The 27,195-nt window shown below is 48.2% G+C and overlaps 1 protein-coding gene across 4 annotated transcripts in view; it reads right to left on the bottom strand.

The window, feature by feature from the left end:
* The window catches only part of Jade1 (jade family PHD finger 1), a 50,112-nt gene that overhangs the window by 10,488 nt on the left and 12,429 nt on the right, over positions 1 to 27,195 (bottom strand). For all 4 annotated transcript variants that reach the window (XM_021157558.2, XM_021157559.2, XM_029474950.1 and 1 more), the window contains exons 2-8: positions 22,825 to 22,902; positions 15,204 to 15,292; positions 12,380 to 12,537; positions 10,250 to 10,437; positions 7,246 to 7,457; positions 3,873 to 4,040; positions 2,573 to 2,689 (exon numbers count right to left, since the gene is read on the bottom strand). In XM_021157558.2, the coding sequence (XP_021013217.1) occupies positions 2,573 to 2,689; positions 3,873 to 4,040; positions 7,246 to 7,457; positions 10,250 to 10,437; positions 12,380 to 12,537; positions 15,204 to 15,292; positions 22,825 to 22,876 (984 nt within the window). In that variant the 5' untranslated portion in view covers positions 22,877 to 22,902. The remainder of the gene's footprint in view (positions 1 to 2,572; positions 2,690 to 3,872; positions 4,041 to 7,245; positions 7,458 to 10,249; positions 10,438 to 12,379; positions 12,538 to 15,203; positions 15,293 to 22,824; positions 22,903 to 27,195) is intronic.

The following is a 27,195-nucleotide window of genomic DNA, read 5'->3' as shown; positions in this document are numbered from 1 at the left end:
CACCAAAAAAAAAAAAAAAAAAAAAAAAAAAAAAGAAGGATGGAGAAAGGTCTCCCTGCTGCAGACGCTCCCTTCCAGAGGCCAGGCCTCATCAAGATGCACTCAACACCCTGCTCACTCCCCGCCTGCACAGGGTTACAATTTAGTGCCTTTGATCCAGACACAAGCCTCTGGCCAGCAGGAGCAAAGTGATTAACTTCTCGCGTCTGATCTCACTGAGCAAATCCCTAGAAAGAGGTACCTCTTGGAGGCTGAAGCCAGTCCCTTAAAAGCAACTGTATTGTGTGAGGCCAAGGGATCCCTGGGGCATGCCAGGCTGCACAGACAACCAAGGAGCTTGTGCTCCAGGCCAGCTGAAAAGCTTAATTAAACTCATTCAACAGACCCTGCCATCACATAACCACAGAGTAGAGACTGGAGTTGGGTTTCCCCCTCATCACTTCAGCATTTAAGATACACTTCAGTGCCAGCCACAATTTAATCCTTTACTGTACAACTCCAGCCCCTTCACCACCCCCAATTCCAATCACCGAAAGCCTATGCACCATGATTAATCTGTACCTTTATAAATAACCTCAATTACAAGAAGCCTGTGAAATCAGCTCTGGTGGCAGAACACACGCAGACACACCTGGCCACTCTCATGAAGACACACAGTTTCTCCACAGCAGCAGGAAGCCAAGCGGGAGCAGATGACTGAGGCACAGTCTGGGTCTGCCTTAAACTACACTTAACCCAGGCCTTCGAACCTTAAAGAGAAATGAGCTGCGGCAGAGTACTTATACAGGACTTTGAAAAGATGCCAAATGGCCTTCCTCTGGGTTTTCCTATTCGGGTTGACTCAGCAAACAGATGTTTCAGAAACAAACCAGCCTTCCCAGCTGCAGACATTTCTGAGAGGAGTTCTTTTTAATAAAAAAAAATCAATCTATTTGTTTTGTTAAGATATGAAAAGTCATCTGCCTTCCTTGGCCCCTTCTTCAAATTAATGCTCTGGGGACAGAGATCAGTGGCAACATAAATGTCCTTAGAGTGTCTCTCCTTGAAAAGTAGACATTTGCCTCCCACGAAACATCAGTTAAGGAGCAGGGTTGATGTGCTCAGAGCAGCTAGCCCAGGCACAGGAACTGCCATTCTCCCACACACGCCAGACACGCAAGTCCTTTTTGACCTCTCCTCGATTCCTTCTGCCCAAATTCATTTTAGTTTTCAACAGATTCTACTAACAACAACAACAACAAAATCACATCTTTAAGATCCCCAAAGCCAAATCTCAGCTGCCCAGTGCCTGCCCTGGTATTTTTTACTAATGCCTGAACAGCAGTAGAAACGATAGCAGTGAAAAGTCAAACCACTCAAGGCTTGTTAAGAAAATGAAAAGAGCCCACCTTTAATCCCAGCACTGGTGAGGTAGAGGCGGGCCGACCTCTTGAGTTCAAGGCCAGCCTGGTCTACAAAATGAGTTCAAAGACAGCCAGAGTTACAGAGAAACCCTGTCATGAAAAACCAAAATAAAGAGGGAAAAAAAGAAGAGGGAGGGGAGAGAGGGGAGGGGGGAGGGGGAAGGGGAGAAAAGAGGGGAGAGGAGGGGAGAGGGAAGAGGAGGGGGAAGGGGGGAGAAGGGGGAAGGAAGAAGAGGGGAGAGGAGGGGAGAGGGGAGAGGAGGGGAGAGACGAGAGGAGGATATATAACACCAGCCAGTGGTTTGGGCACCTTACTCAAAGAATCATTGCTCAACCAAAATATAGCATATTACACCAAATGAAAAAACTTTGTTTTAAAGCCAGGGCCACACTTGTCAAGTCATGCCTGTACTTGTTGTATTCTCTACATTGAAAGAAGCTGCCCAAACAGTGTTTCTGTCCACCAGATTTCAACAACAAACAAACAAAAGCAAACAAACAGACAAAAACCTGAAGAATCTGAGACCTACTCGGGTCCCTGCTGGAGTCCAAATTGACCTTCAACACAGTGTTCTAGGCCTCAAATCTTAACCGACTAGATATCAATGAATGAATGAATCCCAGAAATCAATTATTCAAGAGTTTCAGACAACACACAGATAACCATTTTCCCATTAACTCGGCACACCTCGTAACTTTCTGTGCTTACCTGTACATGGCCATGCAGATGCAATCTCTCAGCCTGTTACATGCTGGCTGGTCACTAGGGCAGCACTGTGTGTGTGCTCCAGACTCTCCCTCCCGGTGTAAAAGCAGAGACCTGCCCAACACCTACCTCAGCTACAGGAATCCCCAGCAGGGGAGCCCTGAGGACTTCTGGTCTGTGAGACTGGTCTGTGGTAGTGAGACTACAGTGGAAGGCTAGACAACTCAAGTGCCACAGTCAAGAGTATCTAAGCCTCGGTTCTTACCAGGAATGTCTGCTTATGAAAAGAAGAGGACTCTACTAGGCTTAGGCCAGACAAACTGGAACTGCCTCCAAACCCAGGCGGATTTCCAGATAACCTTCCTCCTCCTAACCCTCCAATGAATGCTATGTAGAGCCGCCTCCCCCATCCTGTTCCCTAGAACACAGAGGAGGAAAACAAAGCTTACTGAGCCATTGTTACCTGTATGGAAGCCCCGAATTTCTCATTGCAGAGGCTGCACACAAGCGCCCACCGGCTGCTGGGAATGTGTGACACTTTTGTGATGGGCTCCATCTTCTCAGGGCTGCCAATGCTTACCTAAAGATCCAAAATAGCCAGATGGGCATGACACGGATAATCAGAGTCGTAACACAGACCTGGGGCCAGCCCCAGGGCCCAGCTCTGGACTAGCAGCAGCAGAGCCCAGAGACCAGCCCCCATTGATACCAGCTTGCCAGTCTTTAAAAACCTCTCTACTTTCACTTCTTTCAAGTATCTGATAGCAAGGACATCGATCTTATCGTAACACAGTATATCAAGGCTAGGGGCTGGAGAGATGGCTCAGAGGTTAAGAGCACTGGCTGTTCTTCCAGAGGTCCTGAGTTCAATTCCCAGTAACCACATGGTGGCTCACAGCCATCAGTAATGGGATCTGATGCCCTCTACTGGTGTGTCTGAAGACAGCTACAGTACTCATCATATATATCAAATAAATAAAATCTTTTTTAAAAAAAGGCTTTAGATTGACAAGAATTTTTAAGGACTAAAACCCATTGTAAATATATTTAAATAATAGAATGAGCAAAGAGATAAACTGTATTTAATAGTATTACATCAGAACACATAACTATATTTTAAAAGTAAAAATCTAGCATGATAAATATGGAATAATGAACTGCAAACTGGTTAATATTAAACCAAAAGATCCAGTGAAACTTCCATGTAAGTCATACCCAGGCATTTTTCCTCTGGAGGGAAAAAATGCAGCAAATCACACATCAAAAATCCTGGAATTTAAATGACAAATGATATTCTCATCACAAGCCATGCAAATTAAATTAGTTAAGGTCTGGGACTGGAAATAAATTAGAGCAGACCTGAAATTAACAAGGTGGAAGCCGAGGAAGAATTTAAATAAAGCTCACAGAAGTGTGACCTAGGGCACTGTGGTACTGCACTCGGAGTTTGGCAAACACAAACTGGCAGGGACAGTAGCATGGCTACCCTCAGGACAGAGCCGTGAAGGTGCCAGGCCTGGCCTATGAGTGCTGTCATCGATGTGAGGGTTTCCAGAAATGGAAAAGTGGGGTTATTTGTGGACACCAGGCCACCGCTGCCTCCAGGAAGCCCCTCCACAGACCCACTCTGCTCAGGATCAGCTTGGGGACAGAGGGGACCCAGCATCTCTACTGCTGCCTGTGAGTCGCTCGCTCCCACCTGCCCAACCCCAGCAGGAAACCAGGACTGTCTCAACTAAGATGCTATCAGAAAGCAGGCTTACCTCAGGGATCCACAGGGCACAGCTGACGTGGACCCACTTGGTTCCGCTGCGGGTCGGCTTCATAGCTCCGCCTTTCTTGGGACACAGCAAACATTTTGGCTGAACTCCCAGGGCACATGTACGACATAGCCAACTGCCCTCTGGCACCTTGAGGATCCCATAGCAAGCCTGTAAGGCCACAACTTTGTTATTTATGTGTATGGGTGTCTTGCCTCTATATATCACTGTGCCACACACTATGCAATGCCCACAGAGGCCAAAAGAGGGTGCTGGATCCCCTAGAACTGGAGTGATGGCCTGCTGTAAGCAGCCAATGTGGGATCTAGGAATCAAGCCTTTGTTCTCTTGAAGGGCAGTCATATGAGGCATCGCCCAGCCCCTATTTGTAAACTGAAAAACAACCTAGATTTTCACAGAGCCATACCAAAGCAGACATGCCCATATCCACCTAACTGTGATCCTGACCCTTGAGGAAATATGCCAGCCCACCTCCAAGCACCCATGTGCCTGAGCTCCAAAGACACAGCACATGTGTCTTCAGCACAGGAAGTCCCAAGAACTTGACAAGAGGGATCCTAAAATCTTGTTGCCATGGTGCAGAAGAGACACAGCCATAAGACAGTTCCAACCACTGAGCAGCCGATACTCCAACCTGGCTGCAGGCTTCAAGAGGGTACAGCAGACCTCTCTCTGCTTTCATGATGGGCGTAACATGGAACGAAGGCAAAACAAAGCACCAAAGCCAAGGTGATAGTGGCTGGGCAACCATTCGCTGCTCAAGCTAGACACACTCCTCCTACTGGAGTCCAACAGAGTTCATGTGAACAGACAGCCGCAGAAAAGCGAGACATTTCAAAATGAGAGTTTGGTTTCTTTCGCTGATGTTTAAAAACAAAGCCTGTTTTGCACAAGTTGGCAAAATTACACAAGACAGCCCAAACTGCAGAAATTAAGGCTTTTACAACTGAAATCATTATGCTGGTTTAAAGAAAGAAAAAGCAAATGTTTCAATAAGGGGAGTAAATAAACAAACCCATGGTGGTACCAGGAGTGCACTCAGACAGCCCTTTAAAACCCAGACGGTTCACAACTTTATCCTTAAATGAACTGCAAGTCAGGAAGTCACAGGAACCTGGCTCTATTTCTCCAGGCAGAAAAAGCACAGCCACCATGAAATCTGAACGCCCAGGACACAAGAAGGAAAACACAAGGATGAGAGCGGAGCTCAGCAAAGAAACTGTAACACAGTAGTCCTGAGAGTGCGGCGAGGCCACAAATGAGCAGTGGTCAACAAGTCTACCAGCTACCAGCAAAGCAGTGTTCTTACAGATCTCAACAGTATAGGAAGGCTTCAAACACCATGGTGTTCTAGAGCTCCCTTTGAAGCGAGAATCTCGTTTACTGGAAAGACACTCTACACTAATCAAGTATGCCTTAAAGACAAGCCATGAAGAATCTCACGGAAAGTAAAATAAAGTGAGCGTGAAGTGTCGAGAGCAGAAGAAGCGGAAGTCATCAGGGCCAACTCTGCCACCCACATGCTAAGGTGTTGGCACGCAGCCCTGATGGCAGCTTACAAACTTCTAAAGCACAGAGCACAACTGGATTTCAAGCAAAACCTCGTAACAGCAAATGTCAGAAGACTTCAGGGTCACTAGGTCAATGAGGGGCAGCAGCAACAGTGGCAGTCGCGTGGCCTCGCATCACACACACCTCCACAGGGACTCCAGGGCAAGACGCCCTCTGGACCACAAAGCCCAGATACAAAACAGACTAAAGCAAGACATTACGGTCTGTCTCAGGATTCCCTGTGAAGATGAGCTGAGACAGGGCCACAGCTGATGAAGCCTTGGAGTTTTCTAAAGCCCTAGAGGCAAATTATAGAGAAAGGGGTAATCCAGATCTCTGAGTGTGGCAGTGAGTATGTGTGATCTCAGCACTCGAGAGGCAAAGGCAGGAGGATTATCTCAATTGGAGGCTATGCTGGCCTATACACTGAGATACAGGCAGCCAGGGCTATTTTAAAGAACAATAATAAAACACAGAGCTCAAGTCACCCAAGCAACTTTCCACTTCCTCCAAGAGTCACTGATGGCCTCACAGAAAAGTACGTCAGGACAGCTTTCTAAATCACAAAACTGCATGGTACACATGTCCCCACACAAATCCACATCACTTGACCATGTCCCCACCACAATCAAAGTCAAATACAGAACTCGACAGACAGACAGCTATGTGGTTAAAGGCACTTCAAGGACCCCAGTCTGGCTTATCAGGTATTTCACAACCTATATGCCCAGCTCAGGGGATCCAACTTTAACTTCCTCCAGCATTCACACAGACAGACAGATAGACAGACAGACAGACACACACACACACCACAAAGTAATAGTAAATCTGTTAAGTTACATGAGGGGTAAGAGGCCCCTGTATCTATGCTTAAGCTGTCTAAATTACCCAGTGTCCACCTTCACTGAAAGACAACAGCAAGCCCCTACCAAGGTGGTTCTACTGCCACCTTGAAATAATGCTCAAGAAAAGGGAGTCAGAGACGGCTCAGCAGTTAAGAGCACCTGACTACTCAGAGTTCCCAGCACAGGCAGTGTCTTACAACCATCGCAGAGCTCCAATTCCAGCGGAGACCCCTGACGTGCTCTTCTGACCTCTATGTGGTGCACAGACATACACGTGCACAATATTCATACACAGAACTAACCAAAATCTAAGACGAAAAGTCAAAGGGGTGCCTGACCCCCTTCCATAGCTAAGCTGATATGTAAACACATGAACGCTATGGTTTATCCTGTATCCCCCAGAAGATAGTCTGAGGACCGCACCACCACCTGAAAACAGGACCTTTAGAAACAGTTGTGACACACAACTATGTAAACTGAGACCACACTGTGTAGGCAGGCACCTAATCCAACAAGACCAGAACTGTGTGAGAGGATAACCCTATCTAGATAGACACACAGGAAGACAGCATGAAGACTAATGGGCAAGCCAAGCACCAAGGACTGACAAGAATCCACCATTAGCTAGGAAGAGACGAGGAAGAACAAAACTCCAAGTTCCAGAGGCAGAGGCAGCTTCTGTTGTTTTAGTCACCCCAGTTAAAAGCTAATGCAGAGTTTAACCACCCTTTGCACNGGTTGGTTTTCAGTGTTCCCAGTTGACTCACAGTGCCTTCGTGTTGTAAGGGTAGAGACCCATGCCCTGGGATTACAGTGAGGTAAGACTTCCCTAAAGCACAACTGTGGGATGCGGCTCCATTAGGAAGAACCATCCTGGACTCCAGACAGTACAGGCTGGCTGAGAGACTCAGCAACCAGAACGGCACACAGTTCTCTCTGGGCTCTACTGCCCCACTTACCTGGTGCACACAGATGTTACACTTGTCACAGAATACCATCTCGTTGCCGTCCTCGCCATCAGGTGACTGGCAGACATCGCAGACAACGTCTTCGTCGTATTCAATCCCCAAGCCCTCTTCTGTCTCTATGGCATGATTCATATTGTCATAGCATCGCTGTTCAAATTCCTCTAAGACCCTTTCCATGGTGTACTCGTCCAGCTCCGGCATCCCTGCAGGAAAACACCGCAGATCTCCCCTGAGTAAGTGTGCAGTGAGAATTACAGTGAAGACACTGGCATGTTTAAACTCCCAAATAAACATAAATAAAGGTAACTGAGCACCAGAGAAAATTCTACTCTGTGACTCTGAGGCCAGTCCACAGATAACACCTCCATTCCTTATGGAAGACACAACAGAGAGAAGCAAAACTCAAAACAATTTCCGCAGCATCCTAGAATATTAACTGCATGCCCTGTTAAACGCCCCTTCACACTCTTGCCGACACTAATCTGACTCAGAAACCAGGACTACATATTATGCTGCTTGGCTTTTGCTGTTTGCGTTTTGTGTTTTGTTTTGGTTTTAACTTTTCTTTCTTGCTACTTAAAACAGTTCCCTGAAGCAGATTTCACAGCAACCATCCTAACGTTTCTAACTGACTTATCCCTCCCCACTTTGAATCCACCAAACCGAAATGCATAAATTTAGATCCACGAACGGCAAACACAAGGAAATGTTGGAGCAAAGATGTCAGCTCATTAGGAGTTAAAATACAACACACTTCCTTCTACCAGCAAATGACTTGAGGGAGCAAGGGGGATGATGATGATGATGGCTCAGTGGCCAAGAGCAGGTACAGCAAAGGACCTGAGCTGGATTCCCAGCCCGTCAGGATGCTTACAGCTGCCTGTCTGTGACTCCAGATCCAAGAGGTCTGAAGACTCTCTTCTGACCTCCCCCTGCACCTGCACACACCCAGACACACACATGTAATTAATATAAAGCCTTTAAAAACGAAAAAAATAAAGACAAAGTGGTTTTTATGGTGAGGAAAGCGCTATTTTCTTCTATTTGCAGATGTTCTCCCAACTGCCTATAAGGAGAGCCCTTGTACAGACAGGAATCCTAAAGAAAGTCAGCGTCTGGCACGGTGCTCATGCCTGCAATGCATGAAGTCTATAATGGTAATGAGTTTCAGGCCAGTACGAGCTATACTATAAGACCTGGAAGGGGGTGTGAAAGGGGGGAAAAGGGGAAGAAATATAATTCGGGCCTGTAGCTTACACGCGTTATTGTAAAACCACCACATTTTCAAGTTTTAAGATTTTGGAGGTGAGCTGGAAAGGTGCCTTGCAGTTAAGAACACTTGCTGCTCTTTCAGAGAGCCAGACTTCACTTCATAGCACTAGTGTAGGGCAGCTCACAACCTCCTGTAGCTTCAACTCCAGGGGAGCCAGCACCCTCTTCTGAACGAACGCCAGCTGCCCTGCACTCACTCACAGCTGCCCTGCACTCACAGCTGTCCTGATCTCACAGCTGTCCTGCACTCACAGCTGTATACTCACATGCACATACACACAGAGATCAACCTTTAATGGAGAACGTATAAAGAGTGTACAGTTGTAGGCACCACACCCATCTGGGAAGCAACTAAGTAAATGATGAAATGTTTAGCAGGGTGCTTCCCCCCACCCCCCAGTGCCTCGTAACTAGCTGTGGATACACCTGACTTTGCTTTGCCTTCCAATTAACCTTTACCAGAAAAAGGTCAACAGCAGCTGGGACAAACATCTTTAAACTTGTGTTCAACTGTGTCAAAGGACATGATTTACTCCACCACATTAGTGTATCTTAACTAATGCCGCAGACATGTGAGTTCTTAGTATTTAAACCACTGAATTGCCAGTCTTTCGGCTGGATCCTGAACTGGACACCTACAACTTGCCAAATGAGTCACAGTTTTCTGGGTGGTTTTATACAGGCAGTGTAAAGCATTTGGTCAGCTCAAAAGACAAAACTGAATCTTCTACAGTGGCATAATACACCATTTAGTTACAGGACAGTTCCCAAAGCCTTTTAAACAGATTCTAAAACCATCCCTGGCTTGCTACTGTTCTGACCACTAATACTTAAAGCAGGGAACAAGAGCAAGAAAATCTACTTTGTTGACACATCTCAGTAACTAACCAGTAGAAAATACCAACGTTTCCAGCTCAGTCATGGTCAGTCCCATCAACTGGCTGGCAGAAGGAAAAGCTGCTATCAGAGTCCAGGCTGAGGCGGTTCCATGGGAACACAACTTTAAACAGCCCTTGCCCTTCCAACCTTTGAAGCCAAACACACGTGACTTGTCACAATGTGCCCAAGTCACTCTTCCCAACCCTGCTTCCACCACACAAATGTCTTTCACTTGAGTTCACGGACACTCCAGACAAACCTTTATAACAACCCTGGGGAACATAATGAGACCACCTCAGCCTCCACACCATGAAATGCGGATAACTGAGGTCTTAAGGTCCAACTCAGCAGAGAAACTATTCAAGTCTGAGCTCTCAGCCAGGGTCACACCTCACTCAAAGAAAGCCAGGAAAGAGTTAAAGAGGTAAAAACAAGAGGGTTTGAAGCTGACTCTGTAAGGCTCCGTCTGAGGCTGCAGGCAGTAAAAATGGGACTTTGGCATCACAGCAGTAAAGAGGAAGGGCACTGGCCCAGTCCTCCTGTTCCCTGGGCTGCAGTTCCTATATGGTAAGTAAGGGTAGAAGCAGACGGAGACAGGAATTCAAGTCAGAAACAAGTCAGGCTTCCACCTCGCAGTCCACCACTGTGCTAGGAGCTCCAAGTGGACTGTGTGTCTCATTGCAAGTGCCAAAGCCACACAAGCAATCTGGTCTCCAAAGAGCTGGGACTCTGGTGACATAGGTAGCTGTGACAGTGAGCTCCAACCTCTCAAGGGACTCTATATGAGTCACTGCGGACTAACTAGCCCTCTCTCCAATGTGAGTTAATGAAGTAACAGTCTCACCCATCTCCTTAAATTCTTCATTGGTTACTTCCAGCCACGCAGCATCCATATCATTGAGGTCATACCGACACACACTGTCTGCCAGAGTCCGGATATCAACGTAGCCTAACGCTGGGGGCTCAGAGCCAGACGATGCGATGTACTTCTTGGGCCTGATGAACATGAGAGACTTCTCTTCAGACACAACCCTGGTTAATAAGAAAACAAATAGCCAGATTACCCTTTCTGTCCTGTAGAAGAAACTGTCAGGGGCAACTTCCTCCTCCAACCTCCAAGCCCAAACCATCCCTATGTTCATATAGTCTAAGGATTTGAAACCAAATGTGAACAACACCTCAGCTAGAAATCTTCAAAGTACCCAGAATGGAAGCAGATGCTGTGGCCTTCCAAAGTCATCTCCTTTCCAGCACAACACCCTACCACGTCTCCAACAGAGTCTGCTCCCAAACTACAACAAATAAATTTAAGCCGGGCACTGGTGGCACACGCCTTTAATCCCGGCACTTGGGAGGCAGAGGCAGGCAGATTTCTGAGTTCGAGGCCAGCCTGGTCTACAGATTGAGTTCCAGGACAGCCAGGGCTATACAGAGAAACCCTGTCTCAAAAATACAAAATAAATAAATAAGTAAATTTATTTTAAAAGAAAAGATATTTCAAGGGTTGGTTTCTAAATCCCTTTCCATTATTGGTGCTTGCTCATTCCCCCCGGAAGTTGTCAGAACAGGGAGGAACTTGCTAAGCACTGAGTTCTCAGGAATAGAGATGGCAGGGACAGCCACAAGCTGGATATGCACAGCACACGCTGAGGACCACAAGAGATACCTCTGAATTCTCACCTTCCAAAAACACTGAGGGAGAACTTTGGGCTGTTGCCATCCCTTTATTCTAAGGGCCAGAGCCCATGCTCCATGAACATATGGCCCCAGACAATTCCTCTACCACCACCCGCTTACAAGCTGTGAGCACGGGAGAATTCCACCTCACCCTAGCCAGACTAGGGACAGCACAAAAGGAGCAAATCAGCTCGGGCCAGGAGCCCAGCAGAGGCTCTGTGGTCACAGTCCTGCCACATCTGCTTTTGACCACGTACATTCACACCAACAGGATGCCCAGATTTATACGTTATTCACCCTGGAATTGACAGGAAGAACTTATCTGTGTGACAGAGATGGGCAAACAAACTGGATGTATTTCTCCTGCTTGAGCAAGAACAGCTATCGAGTGAAACGCTCCAGTCTATCTATTATCAAGGCATTTTCATCCTGCCTTGGCACTACACGGCTTCCTAGACTGACAGCCTGCTGGTGCTGGTCAAAAGGGACCATCCGCATCCTGTGCACCCTGAGACCCGCTTCACAGGCCATGACCCTCATCTGAAGAAGTAGGTGACTCCTGGTGGTCACCTATGCCTGTCTAGCCATGGTATACTATCATATAATTTGAACAGAGATCCCAAAATGATGGCTATCAAACCAATAAAGTGTCTAAGGAGACATGCAGTTAAGGGCCAAGAAGTGAAATTAGTCCATACTCGTCCATGGTAAGAGAGGCTATTTCACACAGCAAGGAGCCAGCCAGATGCTAGCAGAGCTATCGGGCACTCCATCCTCATATGCAAAAGTGGGGGAAAAAGGTACCAACTCGACACAGCCTGTCCCAAAGGAACATCGAGGACATGTTGGGAGAGGTGAGTGACACGGCAGGAGATCAAGAGGAAACACCAGCATCTGGAAAGAGCCTGTCCACAGCTCAAATTCCTCATCGGACACTGTCATCTCCTAAAATACAATCAGCCACTGCCGGAAGCACCAAGGCCACCACGGCTCCCACAAAGCCACTCTGTGAAGTGACATAGAATGCAGAGAGAAACAGATTGTAACATCAGACTTCGCCCAGCCGGTCATTCCCAAAAACATCTTGGACCTTCTCTTCTCCAGTAAGAGGGCTCACCCTCTGTGATAATGTGTTAAGTTCAGAGGCCACTGCCCTCTGACTCACCGCCCTCAGCGCCTGAGCAGTTTCTACATTTCTGCCTCTTGTGAGGCCTCATGTTACTGCAGTGCTAACTCTCAGCCTCTATGCCTGCAGGGAGGAGAGCAGAGAAGCACGCTGTCTATCCAGGGTGCCTACCTGGCCACAGGCTGTGGGATGGTCCCTGGGCTCACAGGCACCTGGACCCCTTTCTCCCACTCCTGTCTCCAGGGATCAGCCAGCACGTAGTAGTCATCCGGGTTCAGCTGGTAGGAGTCATGCAACTTCATGGCAGTGATCAGGTCGGTCCTAAACACCTGGGGAGACAAGAAAGGGACAGTGGCACAGGCATTCATTTCAGAGCACTGGCAGCTGCAAGGGCACCGTGGAGCTGCCCGTAACAAGGTCACGGTATCAACAGAGTAAGAGTGCCCTGTTACAGAAACCCTTCACCCCACACTCCACCCGACACTCCTTCCCCTCGCCCACGACTGAAGTGGGCTCAGCTCCTTCCGCTGGCACAAGCAGAGGGTGCAGTGACTGTATCAACTCAACATAACTGTTGCGCAAAGCACAACTGCTCCCCTCTCCAAGACCTCTCAATTCACCAAGGGCTGCTGAACACAGGCTCTTGGAAATCCTTCAGGGAATGACAAGCCACTATGGAGAGCTCTCTTTGGAGCCCATGTTTTAAAACAAAACTCCATTAGCCAATTAACCTCAAGGCAGAATCTAGAACCACCCGGTAGAGGTCACTATCTTCTAAACTAACTGCAGAGAAGCGGCCCATCTCCTGAGGTGCTAGCACATGGGGCAGGCGGATGGTGAGAGCAAGGTCCACTTTGGTTGACAGCAGGCAGAAATGCAGGCCTGCAAACATCTAGGAGTGGAACACTAGAGCCCTGTTGTCCCACGTCACAGGATGCCGTCAACCCTGGAAGCAAGCTCTGCGGAAAGACAGAACCAACCCTGTCCTCACCGCCATCAAGACTCAGCTCGTGTCCACCTTCCAAGAAAGCACCCTAACTCATCACAGACAGCAAAACAAGCAAACTGCGGGGAGGCAGCACCCCTGACTCATGGGCCCTTGCCATCCGAATCGACGAGGCTGACTGACCGTACAGCACCCTGTCTGGCAGCCAGGGCCACACAGCTGCTTCCCTGTCCAGCCTTGTCCTCAGCCCACTGCCATCTGAGGATGTGTGTACCAGGAAGCCCTGCCATGTATCACGGAACAGCATGCGCCTGGATCCAGATGCTCTGCTCAGTGTACAGAGCCACAGAGATGCAATGCACTCCCTCACTCGGGACAGGAAGCGCTTTCTTGTGCTGCTAATCGTGGGTCACAGTATACACCTGTTGGCTTTTCAGGCTGGTGTTCTCTCATCTTATGAAAGTACGGGGTAGGGTCTGAATTAAAAGGCCGCTTCTCTGGCTGTCATTGTCAATACTGGACTTGTGCCAGGATGCCACTCTTAACATCTACAGTCCCATTAAGCAACAGCCTGACTGTGTCCCTTCTGCAAAAATCTCACCATGAGACAAAAGCCCCTGATCATAAGCCTACAACAACCCAACCCCAAGGAAAAGGCCTTTAAGGTCAAAGTTGTGAGTCCACACCAAGCAAATCAGGTAAAAGAGAGACCAGCTAAGCTGTACAAGAAAACAAGCAAATTTGCCAAAGAAAGGAAGGCAGACAGAGGAAGGAGATGAGAAAAGGCAGCTCCATTCATTCCTACAGACCTGGGAGAGGCTCTGGCCCAAAGCTCAGTGCCCAAGTAGACACCAAGGGCAGGGATGATGGCTACCCGAGTGCTTTACGTACAAAGCACTTTTCACTCAGAAGATTTAACACAGACCAGGCAAGGACAGGGTGTGGTGCCTGCTGTTCAGAGGGCTCCAAGCCCACTCCCAGGCTGAAGTAACAGCAGTATAGTATGGACACCAGAAAGGTATAGTAGCAGATAAGAGCTGACTCAGGACTTAACAGGAGAGTAAAGCACAAGCACAGAGACGTTCCGATGTCGCAAAAAATAAAGTGCACACTGTAGGTCAAAAGAGACACCAGGCCAGTGGCACTGGCCACAGCAGCCGTCTGTGAATGTTTCCTAGAATAGGTCTCTAGTGCTTTCTGGCAGGGGATGTTACTCCATCACCAAGAAACACCTCCGCTCCTAGACAAGGCACTCTCCAGCTATATGGGGGCAGCATGGGAAGGGACTCTGAGAAACACCTGTCGCTGTGTGGCCACCACACCATAAGCCAACTGAGCTCATCCCACAAACAGTGCAATGCCAAAAGAACTTTCCCACAGCTTTCCCTGAGAACCCGACAGGCTGAGACACCTGGGTCTCAATGCCCAGCACCTAGGGATGGCCACAGAGAAAGCAGGTCTCAGGACAACAGGGGCCCCTAAGCAACCGAGGCTGGCGGGGAGACAGATGCCTCTAAAAGTGATTTTAGCAGGGAAATGAACAACGAAATGTAGGGCATCAGGGAAACATAAAATGTGAAAACAAATTGGGAAAGACGGGGAAAGCCTTAAGCATAATCCCCAAAACGAAACTCCCAGAATCACATTGGGTTGTTGCCAAATAAGCCACAAATTCATGGCTAAAACTAACTTGAGGCTGGCAGTGACTTGGCAGCAGCTGAACCCGCTCATGTCCTGGCCAGAGGAAAACTTGTTGGGAGCCAGCGAAGATGGAACAGGAAAGGAAAAAAAGAATACAATTAATAATAATAGCTAACATTCACTGCGCATGATATACGTGTCACATGCTTTGCGTGTTCGAGCCTATATGTATTAATTAGCCCACTTCTTCCTGCAACAAGGCACACATCTGCTTTTCACCATCTTGCCGGGGTATAAAGTGGGGCACTTGCCCAGACCTGCACAGCATGGGGCAGGCATGTGGGCGGCAGGCTCGCATGCACTTACTTACAGCACACATGAGCAAGGCAAGCAAGCATTCAGAAGTACCTCAGAAGGCTTTCGATCTTCAGGTCTAGAGCAGGTACCACTTCTCCCTTGCTGGGATCGAGAATGCTGGGACCATGTCGTTGACAAACCTGAGGAAACAAACATCCAAACAGGAACCATTAAAAAAAAATACAGGCTCAGTATTTGAGCGGCGATGTGGCGCTAGTTGCACAAACCTGGGGACCAGAGTTCAGGTCCCCAGCATTCAAGTATAGAGTTGGCATGGTGATGATAGGACTCTGAACGTCAGAGGTTTAGTGAAAGGCCTTGTCTCAGAAAGTCAGGCGGAAGAGACAAAGGAGAAGGCAGTCTATCCAACCTTTGGTCTCCACACCCATCTACACATCCTCACATACAGCACAAAACAAACAAACAAAAAAGCACAGGTCACTGAGCTGTCAGGAGGTCTTTCCCCTACAAGGAACCTCCAGTGAAGGAGAACCTGCAGTGCCATCACCCTGGCTCTGACAGGGTTCCTTCCTTCCAGTCATTTTCTAAGGTGATCACTGTAGGCTCCAGTGTACAGGGTGCTCTGCCTTGTGAACATCAAGCCAAGAGAGCCTGCAGCATAATCCAGGCTTCGAGCTGTGCTCAAGACGCTCACAGACCCACACTGGTACATGAACTAGGAATCATGCTGGAAGTTTTCAGCCAGGATCACCGGGCTCAACCTAAGGTCCTGCCCAAAACACTTGCCTCCACAAGACACAGAAAAATCAGAAACCTCCACACAGCTTTAATACCACCTACTACACCGCTCTTCCGAGGTGCCCCAATCCCTCCTGTGGCTGATCACCAGGAAATCCCAAATTCTAAGTGTCACCAGGCCTGAAACTTTTCTGTAGCACTGAGCTCCCTTGCCTGAAATGCCCCCTTCAAGCCACACTGCCTTGCTCCCTGGGGCCCTGATTCTCAGGGTCTCTCCATTTCCAAGCAGTTCCGAAGTAGCTGAGTCTCTAACCAGAACCCAGGGGAGCCTAAGAGAGTTGCGCTCTTAGACTAGGCGCCCTCAGCTCACTGCAGATCCAGTATCACCTTGGTGGTAGACATTAACTTCCGAGTCATTCTAAAATCTGTCAGCTCTGAGCATAAAGCCCAGGCTCCGTGCTCTGCATGAACATGCTCACTTTCACCTCTTCCAGCCCCCAAGATGAGTCCCACGGCCTTTTCTACCAGAGGCCAGAAACCCACAAGTCAGTCAGACTCTCCTCCTTCCTCCTCAGAACGCAGCCAGTCAACAGCCAAGTCCTACGTCAACCTTCCAATGCCTCAAAACCCTAGCTCCTCCTCCTGCCCATCCCACCCTGCCGCTGCCCCCTTCTCATGTGTGTGGCCAGCTACAGTGGCCTCTCTGCAGGCACACAACTGCAGCCGGATGGAAACAGCATTCCCAACCACCTTCATTTCTCCCCTAACTTACAGATAACCCATGTCAGCCTCCTGCCTGTCACTACAGCGCCCGGGCACTGAACCCTGTCACTTCTCAGAAACTGACAAAACCCCAAGATGTTAAAAAGCAAAAGCCTAAGAGAGCCACCAATTTGACAGTGAAGCCCCCTGTCACTCAAGCCCTTCCTGGCCCAGAATCAGCAGACAGACACATCAACAAACTGAAGACACAGCTCCTGCACATATGCCTCTCATCCAATTCTTAACCACAACCCACAGGGACTGTGAGAGGGTTGAGAAGGAAGGTCTCTGAGCTACCCTTCAATACCAGTACTAGATCATCTGGCTGCCATCACTCCTGTGGAATGAGACTCCACAGCCTTATAGGTGATTCGTACCATTCCTGTGACCACACCAGAAGATCCTCTGGATTCAGCAGGAAGTGGGGCTAGGGTGCAGCCTAGTGCACAGAGCCTGCCCAGCAGTCTCCAGACCCGAGGTTCCAGTGCCAACTCCAAGCAATAATAGTCCTTGGACTCAAAATGCATGGGAAATGCCACACACTTGAGCCTGCTTGGCTGCGCATACTCTCAAAACCATGTGAGCACACTGCGAATGAGGTTAGTCGTCCCTGAGAAGGAAGTGTGGGTGAAGTCCACAGAGGACTCTGTGCCAGCTTCTTACACCATCCCTCCCACAATCCGGACATAGAGATAAAATGGGCATAAAAACAAGACATTTACTGACTATAAGCCAAAGAGAAGGAGGCCATGAATGTGAAAAGCAGCAGGGAGCACGGGCACAATACGAAGGTTTGGAGGAAGAAAACGGAAAGTGATGGTATAAAATACAAGGATCCTAAATATTAAAAATAATAAACCTAGGGACAGGCTAAAACTTCACCACCAGACTGTAAAGGATAAATAAACCATGACACATCCCTTCAGTGAAACACTAGCCAGCAATAAAAAGGAACACATTATAAACAGATGGGTGTGAAGCACGTGCTTCGTGTAACATAGATAAATACTAAAATAAATACACTCAGTGAATGAATCCAAGGAGCCCGAGCAGGCAAAGGTGCATTGCACTGATGCAAAGTTCAGGGAAATGAAGACTCATCTATCCCGACCACAGCTCAGTGGCTGCCTGGGGCAAAGTTGGATGGACATGTTATTTTGATTTTGATGACATAATACATGCAAACACAGCTAAACCTCTCAAAGCATACACTTAAACATGTGCAGCTTGCTGTACATAAATTATCCATTACGAAGCCATGAGAAAGCTATCACCACTAAGAAGTACCGTTCACAGTAGGAAGACCTCCAGCCCCCTTCCACTGGTGAGACACAGAAATCCTAGGCTGGATGGGACCCCAATGAACAAGCAGAACAGGAAGTCATGAGACCTCCCTGCAACAGGGAGTCACTACTTCACAGAGAACATGCAGATATGACGTTCAGAATTCAGGAGTTCAAACCAGTCTGCACACACACAGAAAATTCTCAGTAAGTAGAATTTTGAATAGCAGATGATTTTTCTCCTTAAAAATGTCATTCAGGGGGGGTCACTGGGTACTGCTGTAAGGGAAACCATCACAGCACGCCTAGAGCTGAAGTCGGTGGGCACAGGAACGCACTCCTGGTTTACCTAGTACAAAGATGTTTCTGAGCTCCCAAAAAATGAGGCACCATTCAGTAGCAGTGTAGGGCCACTGCTCTCTTGTGAAATGCTTGCCCGTCCATGACACATTCTGAAAGTCAAAAGAACTCAGGCCACTGCCTGGCTGGTATCACAGCAGCGCCCTTCCCGACACCATCCTCTCCAGGCTGGGAGAGCATCATCAGGATGCTCCTATGATACTCCCAGCTGAGTATGCAGATGTGCCTCTGCTACCCTGGCAACAAGGGAGACTAAAGGAGGAGGATCCGAAGCTGGAGGCCAGCGTGGGTGATGTAGCAAGATCCAGCCTCAAAAAAACCTAGTAGCAGGAATAGTAATTATTTACATTCCTCATTAATTAAATTATAGCATAACATACTTTTTTAGCAGGAGGAGTGTCAAATGGGAAGTGAGCGTCTATAAGTAACTCATGCTATAGCAAAGACCAGCATCTGCCAAAAATTGTATGGTGACAACATGGAGCCAGTATTCCTTTGTGACATCTGAGGGCAAAAGGTACCATCAGGAACCACACCCATCATCACAGCACTTGGGGGGCGGAGTCAGGAGAGTCAGGAGGTCAAAATCACCCACCACTAGACAGAATTTGGGGACCCTGTCTCAAAATAAAGATACAGGAAGTACACTAACTTTTGTTCCCACTTCTTGCGTTCAGCAGAGAAGTAGCAATCTTGGCAATAATGTCTAAAACAATGGCCATTCACGAGTAAGAATGTTACCTAAAGCTAAGTCCCTTCTACTGACAAATTTGACTTAAAATGTCTTATGTATACAGTACTCAAGTAAGAATAGTTTTGTTGGGCTAGCAAGATGACTCAACAGGTAAGAGCACCACTGACTGCTCTGCCGAAGGTCCTGAGTTCAAATCTCAGCAACCACATGATGGCTCACAACCACCCATAATGAGATCTGACGCCCTCTTCTGGTGCATCTGAAGTCAGCTACAGTGTACTTGTGTAAAATAATAAATAAATCTTTGGCCTGAAGCAAGCAAGGACTGAATGAGCAGGGTTGACCAGAGTAGTGGTTCTAAAAATTTCAATTCCCAACAATCACATGAAGGCTCACAACCACCTGTACAGCTTCAGTGTACTCATATACATAAAATAAATAAATAGATCTTTGAAAATAAAAGAATAGTTTTATTAAACTATCTCAAACACTGAAAAGAATGAAGGAAGAAGAGGTTGTTGTCGTTGTTTTACTTCCATGAGGACAGATACAACAGGCTCCAACATCACAGCAGGCAGCAGCCCCGTCTATGCAAGCACCAAGCCTCTCCCAGCCATCCCAGAGGTGACTCTCCATGTCTGAGACATGCTTCTGCTCTTAGAACTAAAAAAATCTTACCATGTAACACAAGGCCAGCAGTGCTGAGTGCCATGGACCAGTGTCACAACATCAGGATGCACACATAACACATTGCCCTGGGCAAATCAAGTAATACCACATAAATCCCCCACTGAGATTACACAAACAGCACCTGATAACCCGTTGTGTACCCTGGGAAGGAGCCTCCATCTGCCTCAGCTCTTGCAGCCTTGCTCGGCCAGCCTCTATGGTCCAACTCACTCCACCTTCTGAAAAGCATATGGTTTGACAGTATTCCTTAAATACTACTTAGTTTTTCTCACTTTTATAGGGAAAGTATGTAAGGATATAGATCAGAGCTATAATTAGCCTCAGACAACCAATAATATTCCTGCCCTAAAAGGGATAAAAAGACTTTATCCCAATAAAGTCTCTGCAGAGAAAAATGAAACCTTTGGAAAAAATGAAACTAACTGGTGGACCCTCTTCCCATCTTTTGCTGGGTGGAAAAAAGTGGAACTTAAGGGCCTACCTTCACACCCAGGCATAGGGTCTAACTTCCGAGTCAGGCTAGGCTACGCAGTCCCCAGAGCCTAGCAATTCCAGACACTGCCTAAAAACTCCCTATCAGTATTCGCCCAACTGCAGGGATGGGCCTCCAGGGCAGCTGGAGAAAGACCAACAACAGTGCCGTCAGCAGATGAGGGCTGGCACCTGGCACAGAAAAGGCCCATCCATCCCCAACTGTAAATACCACACTGTTGTTCCCCTGGGCCAGGCCAGAAAACAAAGCAATGGGCTACAGACTCAGAAGCAGAGGCCCCAGCTATTCCTGTAGCTGGTGCGGTGGCCCCATGTTGACGTCTGCAGCTGCCTCTCTTCCACCTGGACATGCTGCCAAAATCCCATCACGCCTGCAAGCTGGAGAGACTGAGAGGTGGCCACTGCACAGCCCTAGCCCCTGTTGTAAGCAAGACTCAGGACATGGAAAGCTATCACAGGTGGCCCTTCCTGCATGGGCGAAAAGATGCCACTCCACCCCCAGACTGAAATAATACAGGGAGGGGTCCCAATGCAGTTACAATGAACTAGCTGCTAGGGGAGAACGGGAGAAGAGTCCTCAGCGCAGCCTGCAGACACAATGCCCAGGGCCTGGCATTCAGTCGGAGCTACCTGCTCTTCACCATCAACATTCACCATAATTATCAAGTCACTAAGCCTGACCTGTCAGACATCAAACACCACCATCCACCATATGTTCTATACTGATCCGACTGCATGGCAAAAGTACAGATGACCGTCTGGCAACTGTCACTCTTATCCCCCGCAACTACCATCAGAGCGCAGCCAAGAGCTATCTGTGCATGGTGGCACTCCAGCTTAACGTTCCAGATGGACAGAACATAGTAGGAGAAAAAGAAATGGCCCCTCACAGTAAAGGTTATTTTGGATGGAGACTGTTGTGTGTATGTGTGTGTATGTGTGTGTGTGTGTACAAGCACATGTATGCACCTGCTACATGTGTGGAGGTCAGAAGACAGACAATTTGCAGGAATGGGGTCCATCGGGGTCTGAATGATAGGACTCGGGTTGCCAGCTTTGGCAACAAGAGCCTCAATACACTCTGCCAGCTCTGGACACACTTGCTGTGGGCGCTTTCTGAACTTAAAAAGTCCAACTTAAAAAAAAAGGCAGGAAAAATTGCATACAGAAGTAAACAGGGGCGGTTGAGGACAACTTTGACAGACAGGTGTCACCAACAGTCAAAGAGAAAATAGCAAACTCTTGCCAAAGAAGTAAAAAGCAGGAGCCTCACACCCAACTTGGTGTCCCAAGCTCCAACAGGTGACTTTACCTGCCTGCATGTATAGTGGGAACCTCAAGAGCCTCCCAGGAAGTAAGAAAGAACTCTGCTTTGGAGAGAACTTCCCGCTTCCCGCTTCCTCCCTCACAGCTCCCTTGCCTGGTCCAGATGTCAACTGTCCAGTTTCTCAAGCATCTATCAGATCTGGCCTTGGCTCTCCACCACCACCACCACCACCACCACCACCACAACCACCCCTCCCCCTGCCCCACCACCCCCGAGTTCCCCTCCCATCATTCTCATTCCATACCCACTGCTCCTTGCCTTCAACAGCAACAGCCACAGTTCAGCCAGACAGCCCAAATCCACACCACAGTTTCAAATTTGTGGGCCTTCCACCTACTGCATGGCTGACCTCGAAGCCCCCACAGCAGCATATCCATGCTTGTGTTGACTACCTGAGATGCCAGGCATTCAAACAACCCTGCCTACCCAAAGCTTTTTATCCCCAGGACCCGCCCCAAAAGCTGCCTCCTCCCTAGGCCTTCCCAAACCGCCTTTTTTGAGTTGCTACCTATCATTTCTAAAGCACATAGAAAGAGCTGTATAACTGCCCTGGTAACATCACATCAGAGCAGATCCTAATGTCTGAGGCAACATGCCTAGAAAAGCAGGCCGGGTCGCTTTCCCATCTCACAGTACAGCAAGCTTCCTTTCCAAGCTTCCAGAGTTTAATGTGCAATGTCAAACCTAAGCTAACAGGCTGCAGTTGCAGGCACTGAGCTAGGTACAAAATTCCCCTCTGCCGTCTGAAGGGAGCGCCTCTCTCAACAGTCTGTTAGCTCCTCAACAGACACTGTGTGACATTTATTTTGACTGCCTGGAAGCCAACGAACTCCTGGTTCTCAGCTACACTGTGAAAATCTGAGGTTGCCAGAAAGCTGAGCTGCAGACAGTGGCAGTATTACTCCATCCTGTGACAGCAGGAAAGGGCAGGGACGCATGTGCCTGGACTTGGTACCCTCACGTCATGCCGCGCAGCCCTCCATTCTGCCCTCGGAGCCCCAGCAGGCTCAGCCAGTTAATCATTACCTGGCTTTGATTAAGTCTCCTCTTCATAGAGAGCAATGCGAGGTACCATAAATGCTGTTTAATGAAAACAGACACACCAGTGGCTCTTGGAACTGAATTCTTCTCCCTGGATAACACACAGGAAGCCTGCAGAAGGCCTGCCTGCAGTCAACCTTACCGGGAAAGATCTGCTTCCAGCCCTGCAGTAGCACACTCAGATGTCTTTCTCCAGGCCTTGCCTTTCTCTGACCTGCCTGATATGCAAAGGGCCTCGACTATTTAGAGCATTATACTAAAAAACCATGTTTTCACACTGACCCAAGCCCGGGTAGGCTCCAAGAACAACAAAGCAGGACTTACTGCCATTGTCGTCAGAATCCTCACTGCTGCTGGGAAGGCGACCTCGTTTCATGATCTCCCCGGGAGACAGCAGGCAGCCTGCAAAGCAATGAGACAGCACTTAACCCAAGATGGGAACACGCGATCATCAACTTGTGCTTCAGATGGCAGCCAGGATGCTGCAAACAAAAGCAAACACGGGCCTCAAGTAGCATTTGAATTGCAAACAGTGAAAAGACCAAAGGCACATAATTAGCTGAAATCATTAACAGAGCAGGTTAAGAGTCAGTGTGTGTGTGGGGGGGGGGGAGGGGGGTGAGTGGTAAAGTCACACGTGGGCAGGTCTCCCAGGTGCCACCCTTCCCTCCAGTTCCCAGACACCACTACAACTACTCCAGGAGTCTCTTCAGCCCTGACAGCCAGCACTACAGAAAACAATCCTCCAGCAGTGAGCACTACTCCCTCAGACAGATCCATGCTCTGTGCTTGTTGGGGGGCAGGGATGGGGCTGTGCCTACTGCTGTGTTTACAATACTGCACTGGCATGATCAGGCTTCCTTGGCAAGGCCTGCTAAAATGAGCCCCAAATTTTGCCAAAATTAGCTATGCAACAAGCTGCAGCTCTAGAACGAACCAGTGGGGTGATGGGAAGACACCTATCTTCATCTGCCTTCCCCAACCCCTCAGAGGAACTACAGGCTTCAGGAACCCCGATCCAAACCCCTTCCTTTGCTCCTTACAGTGACCCATCCAAGGTCCTACTAGTCAGGGAACCCCCACTCCTTATTACCCAAATCCTCTCAGGAAAAGTATGAACTAATTAATAATCGGTGGCACAACAGCCTAGCCTACCTGGCCAGTCCTTCAGCACACCTCAGTTCAGAAAACCACTGCCTTCATGAAACAGAACAGTGGGCCAAGACGTCACAGACAGTTATAGAAGAACTTGTACAGAACTATCAACAGTGTTCCAACGAGTCAAAAAAGCTTCTCTACACTAAAATTATTGATTGCCTTGACGTCTGTGGGACCACAACCTTCCTGCCAGATCAATGACTCCCAAAGAAAAGGGAGAGCTTTTCAGGGCAGGAGAACGGCAGCCCTTCACCACCCCATCCAACCAAGCCTCCTTGCTGGGAATCACCACAAACGTAATGAGGTTTGTTTAGCACAGAGGGGCAGTGTGGATGGAGAGCCACTGCAGTAAAGCAAGGGAGTAATTAAAAACCCAAAGTTCCACTCCGGACAGACCTGTAAAAGGGAAGTCAAAAGAGGCAGAAAACACCAGACCGTAGAGGAACAAAACACGCCACTTGGGCCTAAGGGTTATTTTGAGTTGCCTTCTTCCTGCCTGATCATAAGTTTACCTTTTGTAAAGGAAATTTCCACTTAGGTGCCCCACAAAACAGCTCTTATTCATCCCCGATCCTCAATTACCATTAATCTCCCTACATACTTCAAGGTCCTCTTCCCTCAAACCTAACCCCCTCCTCTTGTCATAGTCCTCTCACAATGTACTTGCCCTTTAGGGGCTAGAGAGAAGCGCTGTGGTAAGGTAGCTCTTGCACAGGACCAGAGAGAGCTCAGTTACCTGAAACCACCGGGGGCCGCTCACTATGTTCTGTAACTCTGATCCAGCCTCTGTGGTACGGACATTCCCGTGCTCATACCAACCCAGACACATAATTAAAAAGAGACCTTTCAAAAATACAATAGTTTATTATCTGCATATCTGATGCTGCTGGGGTGCTTCTCACTCTTTTAATGTGACACAAACCACACACACACACACACACACACACTACTGTTTATATACCTCTGTTCCTGTAACTTCCGTTGTCAACAATTCACATCGGGACGCTGAACGGTTGTTAAATGTTTCTGAGCCATAGGACTGGGTAGTAAGTTTCCCCTTTTGGAACAGACCCACATGATTCATTCAGGGATTCAGACTCCTGAACTTTAAGTGCAATATTTTATATGTTCCTCCAGAGAAACTCATTCAATTAAAACGTTTGTGGGCTTTTTTGTTTACCAGATGATTTTCTAAGATCAGTTGAAGGGGACTGACTGTAGAGATGGTTTGGTTGGTAAAGTGCTTGTAGCCCACGTGTGAGGACCTAACTTCCACACCCACAGCCCACATAAAAAAGCAGGGTTCCCAGAAAGCAGGTAGAGACAGAAGGACCCATGGGACTCCCTGGAAGGTGGACCAGCCTAACCTAATCAGTAAGCCCCAGACCAGTCAGAGAACCTGTCTCAAACAAAACTAGCAACTCCTAAGGCACGCATGCACAGTCACACATGCCAGTAAAGGAATGCCCTGTAATTACCAGGCGTCCAAACGGAATCAAGAGCCCCCTTCAGAGAGACACTCTGTGGGCTACAGCTTCATTCACAGAATGGGCAACCACAGACCTAAGATCCACCCATTCATTCTTCCCAGAAAGGACTCTCGCCTCTAACTCTGGTCGATCTACAAGCAGTCTACACCCTGACCACTTGCATCCATAACATCCATGACTGACATATACCTGTGACCCTCTTCCGCTTGTAATGGCTGTCTTCCCTGCCATCCCTGTGCTAGAAGGAAGCACCAACTGCTGACAGCTTTACTCTCCGCCAGCCTTTGAGGGCCACCCCTGCTCCCCAGGGGCACAGAGGGAGGACACACCTCTCTGCACAGCAGCTTCAGCTCTCTGGAGCCTGAGTTAGAGGGTTTTAAAATTTGAAGGTGGAATTCCTAAAGAGTAACACTGTGATGCAGCCCCGCCTGAACGGAGTGCACCACCTCCCGAGCAGGTGAACGGAGAACTCGAGAGAGTCCAGGGAGACCCAGAGAACTTGCCTGCTAAACAGAGTGGCGGAAGTTCCCCCATCCTCACTCACCAGTCAACCTATGTTTTCCTAAACAAAGTGGCGAGAACTTGGAATCACTGACCATCAAAAACGCCCTCATCCCAGATTTCAGAGAACAACCTCAAGCTAGACTGATATTCCAAAAGTCAAGCAACAGCGAGAATAAAATTAGTATTTTCCTTCTGATGAGTCTACTGGTATTCACCCTGAAGACCCTGCGTAATGGAGCTAAGAACAGTGTGCTCTGCCTGTGGTGGGGTTAATGTTCAGCAAAATTCCCTCCTCTGTGACTCTAATGTACTTAAACCTTGACATCAGGCTGATTTATCTCACCCAGGGCTACTTACTGTATCAGAAAATCAAAGCCTGTGTTACTATCTTTAACACACACAATAGAGGCCGTATGTTGCAAGCCTCTGTCCACTAAAAGGCAGCAGGAGGAGAGCCTCTGCGTCACTACCCTGATGTCTGGAGCACTGGCTGGTTGCTACCACGAGATGGTAGGGAGCAAAGTGATAATCAATTAAAAGGACTCCTCACAATACTCCAGAGAAAGCAGTAAGATGCCCAACTGCATGAGCGGCAAACACCTGAAAAGGTGGGACCTGGCTTTGCAGAACTTCTGGCCTAAAGAATGAAGACAGGCAAAAAAAAAAAAAAAAGAAAGCCAGCATCCCCAGTGCTCAACAGTAGTGAACACTAACAAGAGTCTGTATGAACCCAGAAGGCTGGGGAATGGAGGTAAGGCATCAAGATGACGTAGCCAGAGAGGAAAAGCATCTCTGCATGTGACTCCAGACACCATCTTCATACTCCACACACACAAGGTTTAAGAACATTAGAGTCACAGAAAGACCACACCACCCTGCACTCTAACTCCACACAGCTCACTCTGTACCACCTAGTTCAGCAATTTTCCTCTTGCTAAGTTGCTGTTCACTTTAATAGTTAATGAGAAGGGCATGGTAGCATATGCTTGTAAGCCCAGCACAGGAGGCAGGTGCAGGATTCCAGATCTCAAGGCCAGTCAGGAGTTCTTAAGATCTCCTCTCAAAAACACACACATGGGGCCATCAAGATGGTTTAGCAGGCAAAGGAGCTTGCTACCACGTATTACCTGAGTTCGATGCCCAGAACCTACATGGTGGAAGGTAAGAACTGGAACATACATACACAGGCACTGTGCACATGCACACAGAGGGGGACACACACATGCATAACCACACCCACTTGTAATTAAAAAGTTTAAACACAGTAACAATAATGGAAAAGAAAAGACATTACAGTAGATTTCTTCAAAGGAGACAGCAGCACCCTGTGAAGTGAGCAAGCAACAGAGTCTTGCCGTGAGGAAAGAAGATGACGTCAAGGCCACTGGCTTACAGCCCGGCTGAGGAACAAGGCAGAATGGGGTGATGTTCCTAGGAGGGACTCCAGGAAAAGGGATCTAACGTGATGGACTTGGTAAGATTAGTGCGGAAGCCCAGCCAGGAGGAGTTAGTGCTGAAGGCCTCATGCAGGCGACTTTTTCTG

The sequence above is a fragment of the Mus caroli genome, chromosome 3, assembly GCF_900094665.2.
Source record: "Mus caroli chromosome 3, CAROLI_EIJ_v1.1, whole genome shotgun sequence".
Lineage (NCBI taxonomy): Eukaryota > Metazoa > Chordata > Mammalia > Rodentia > Muridae > Mus > Mus caroli.
This window is presented reverse-complemented; position numbering and strand designations above follow the sequence as displayed.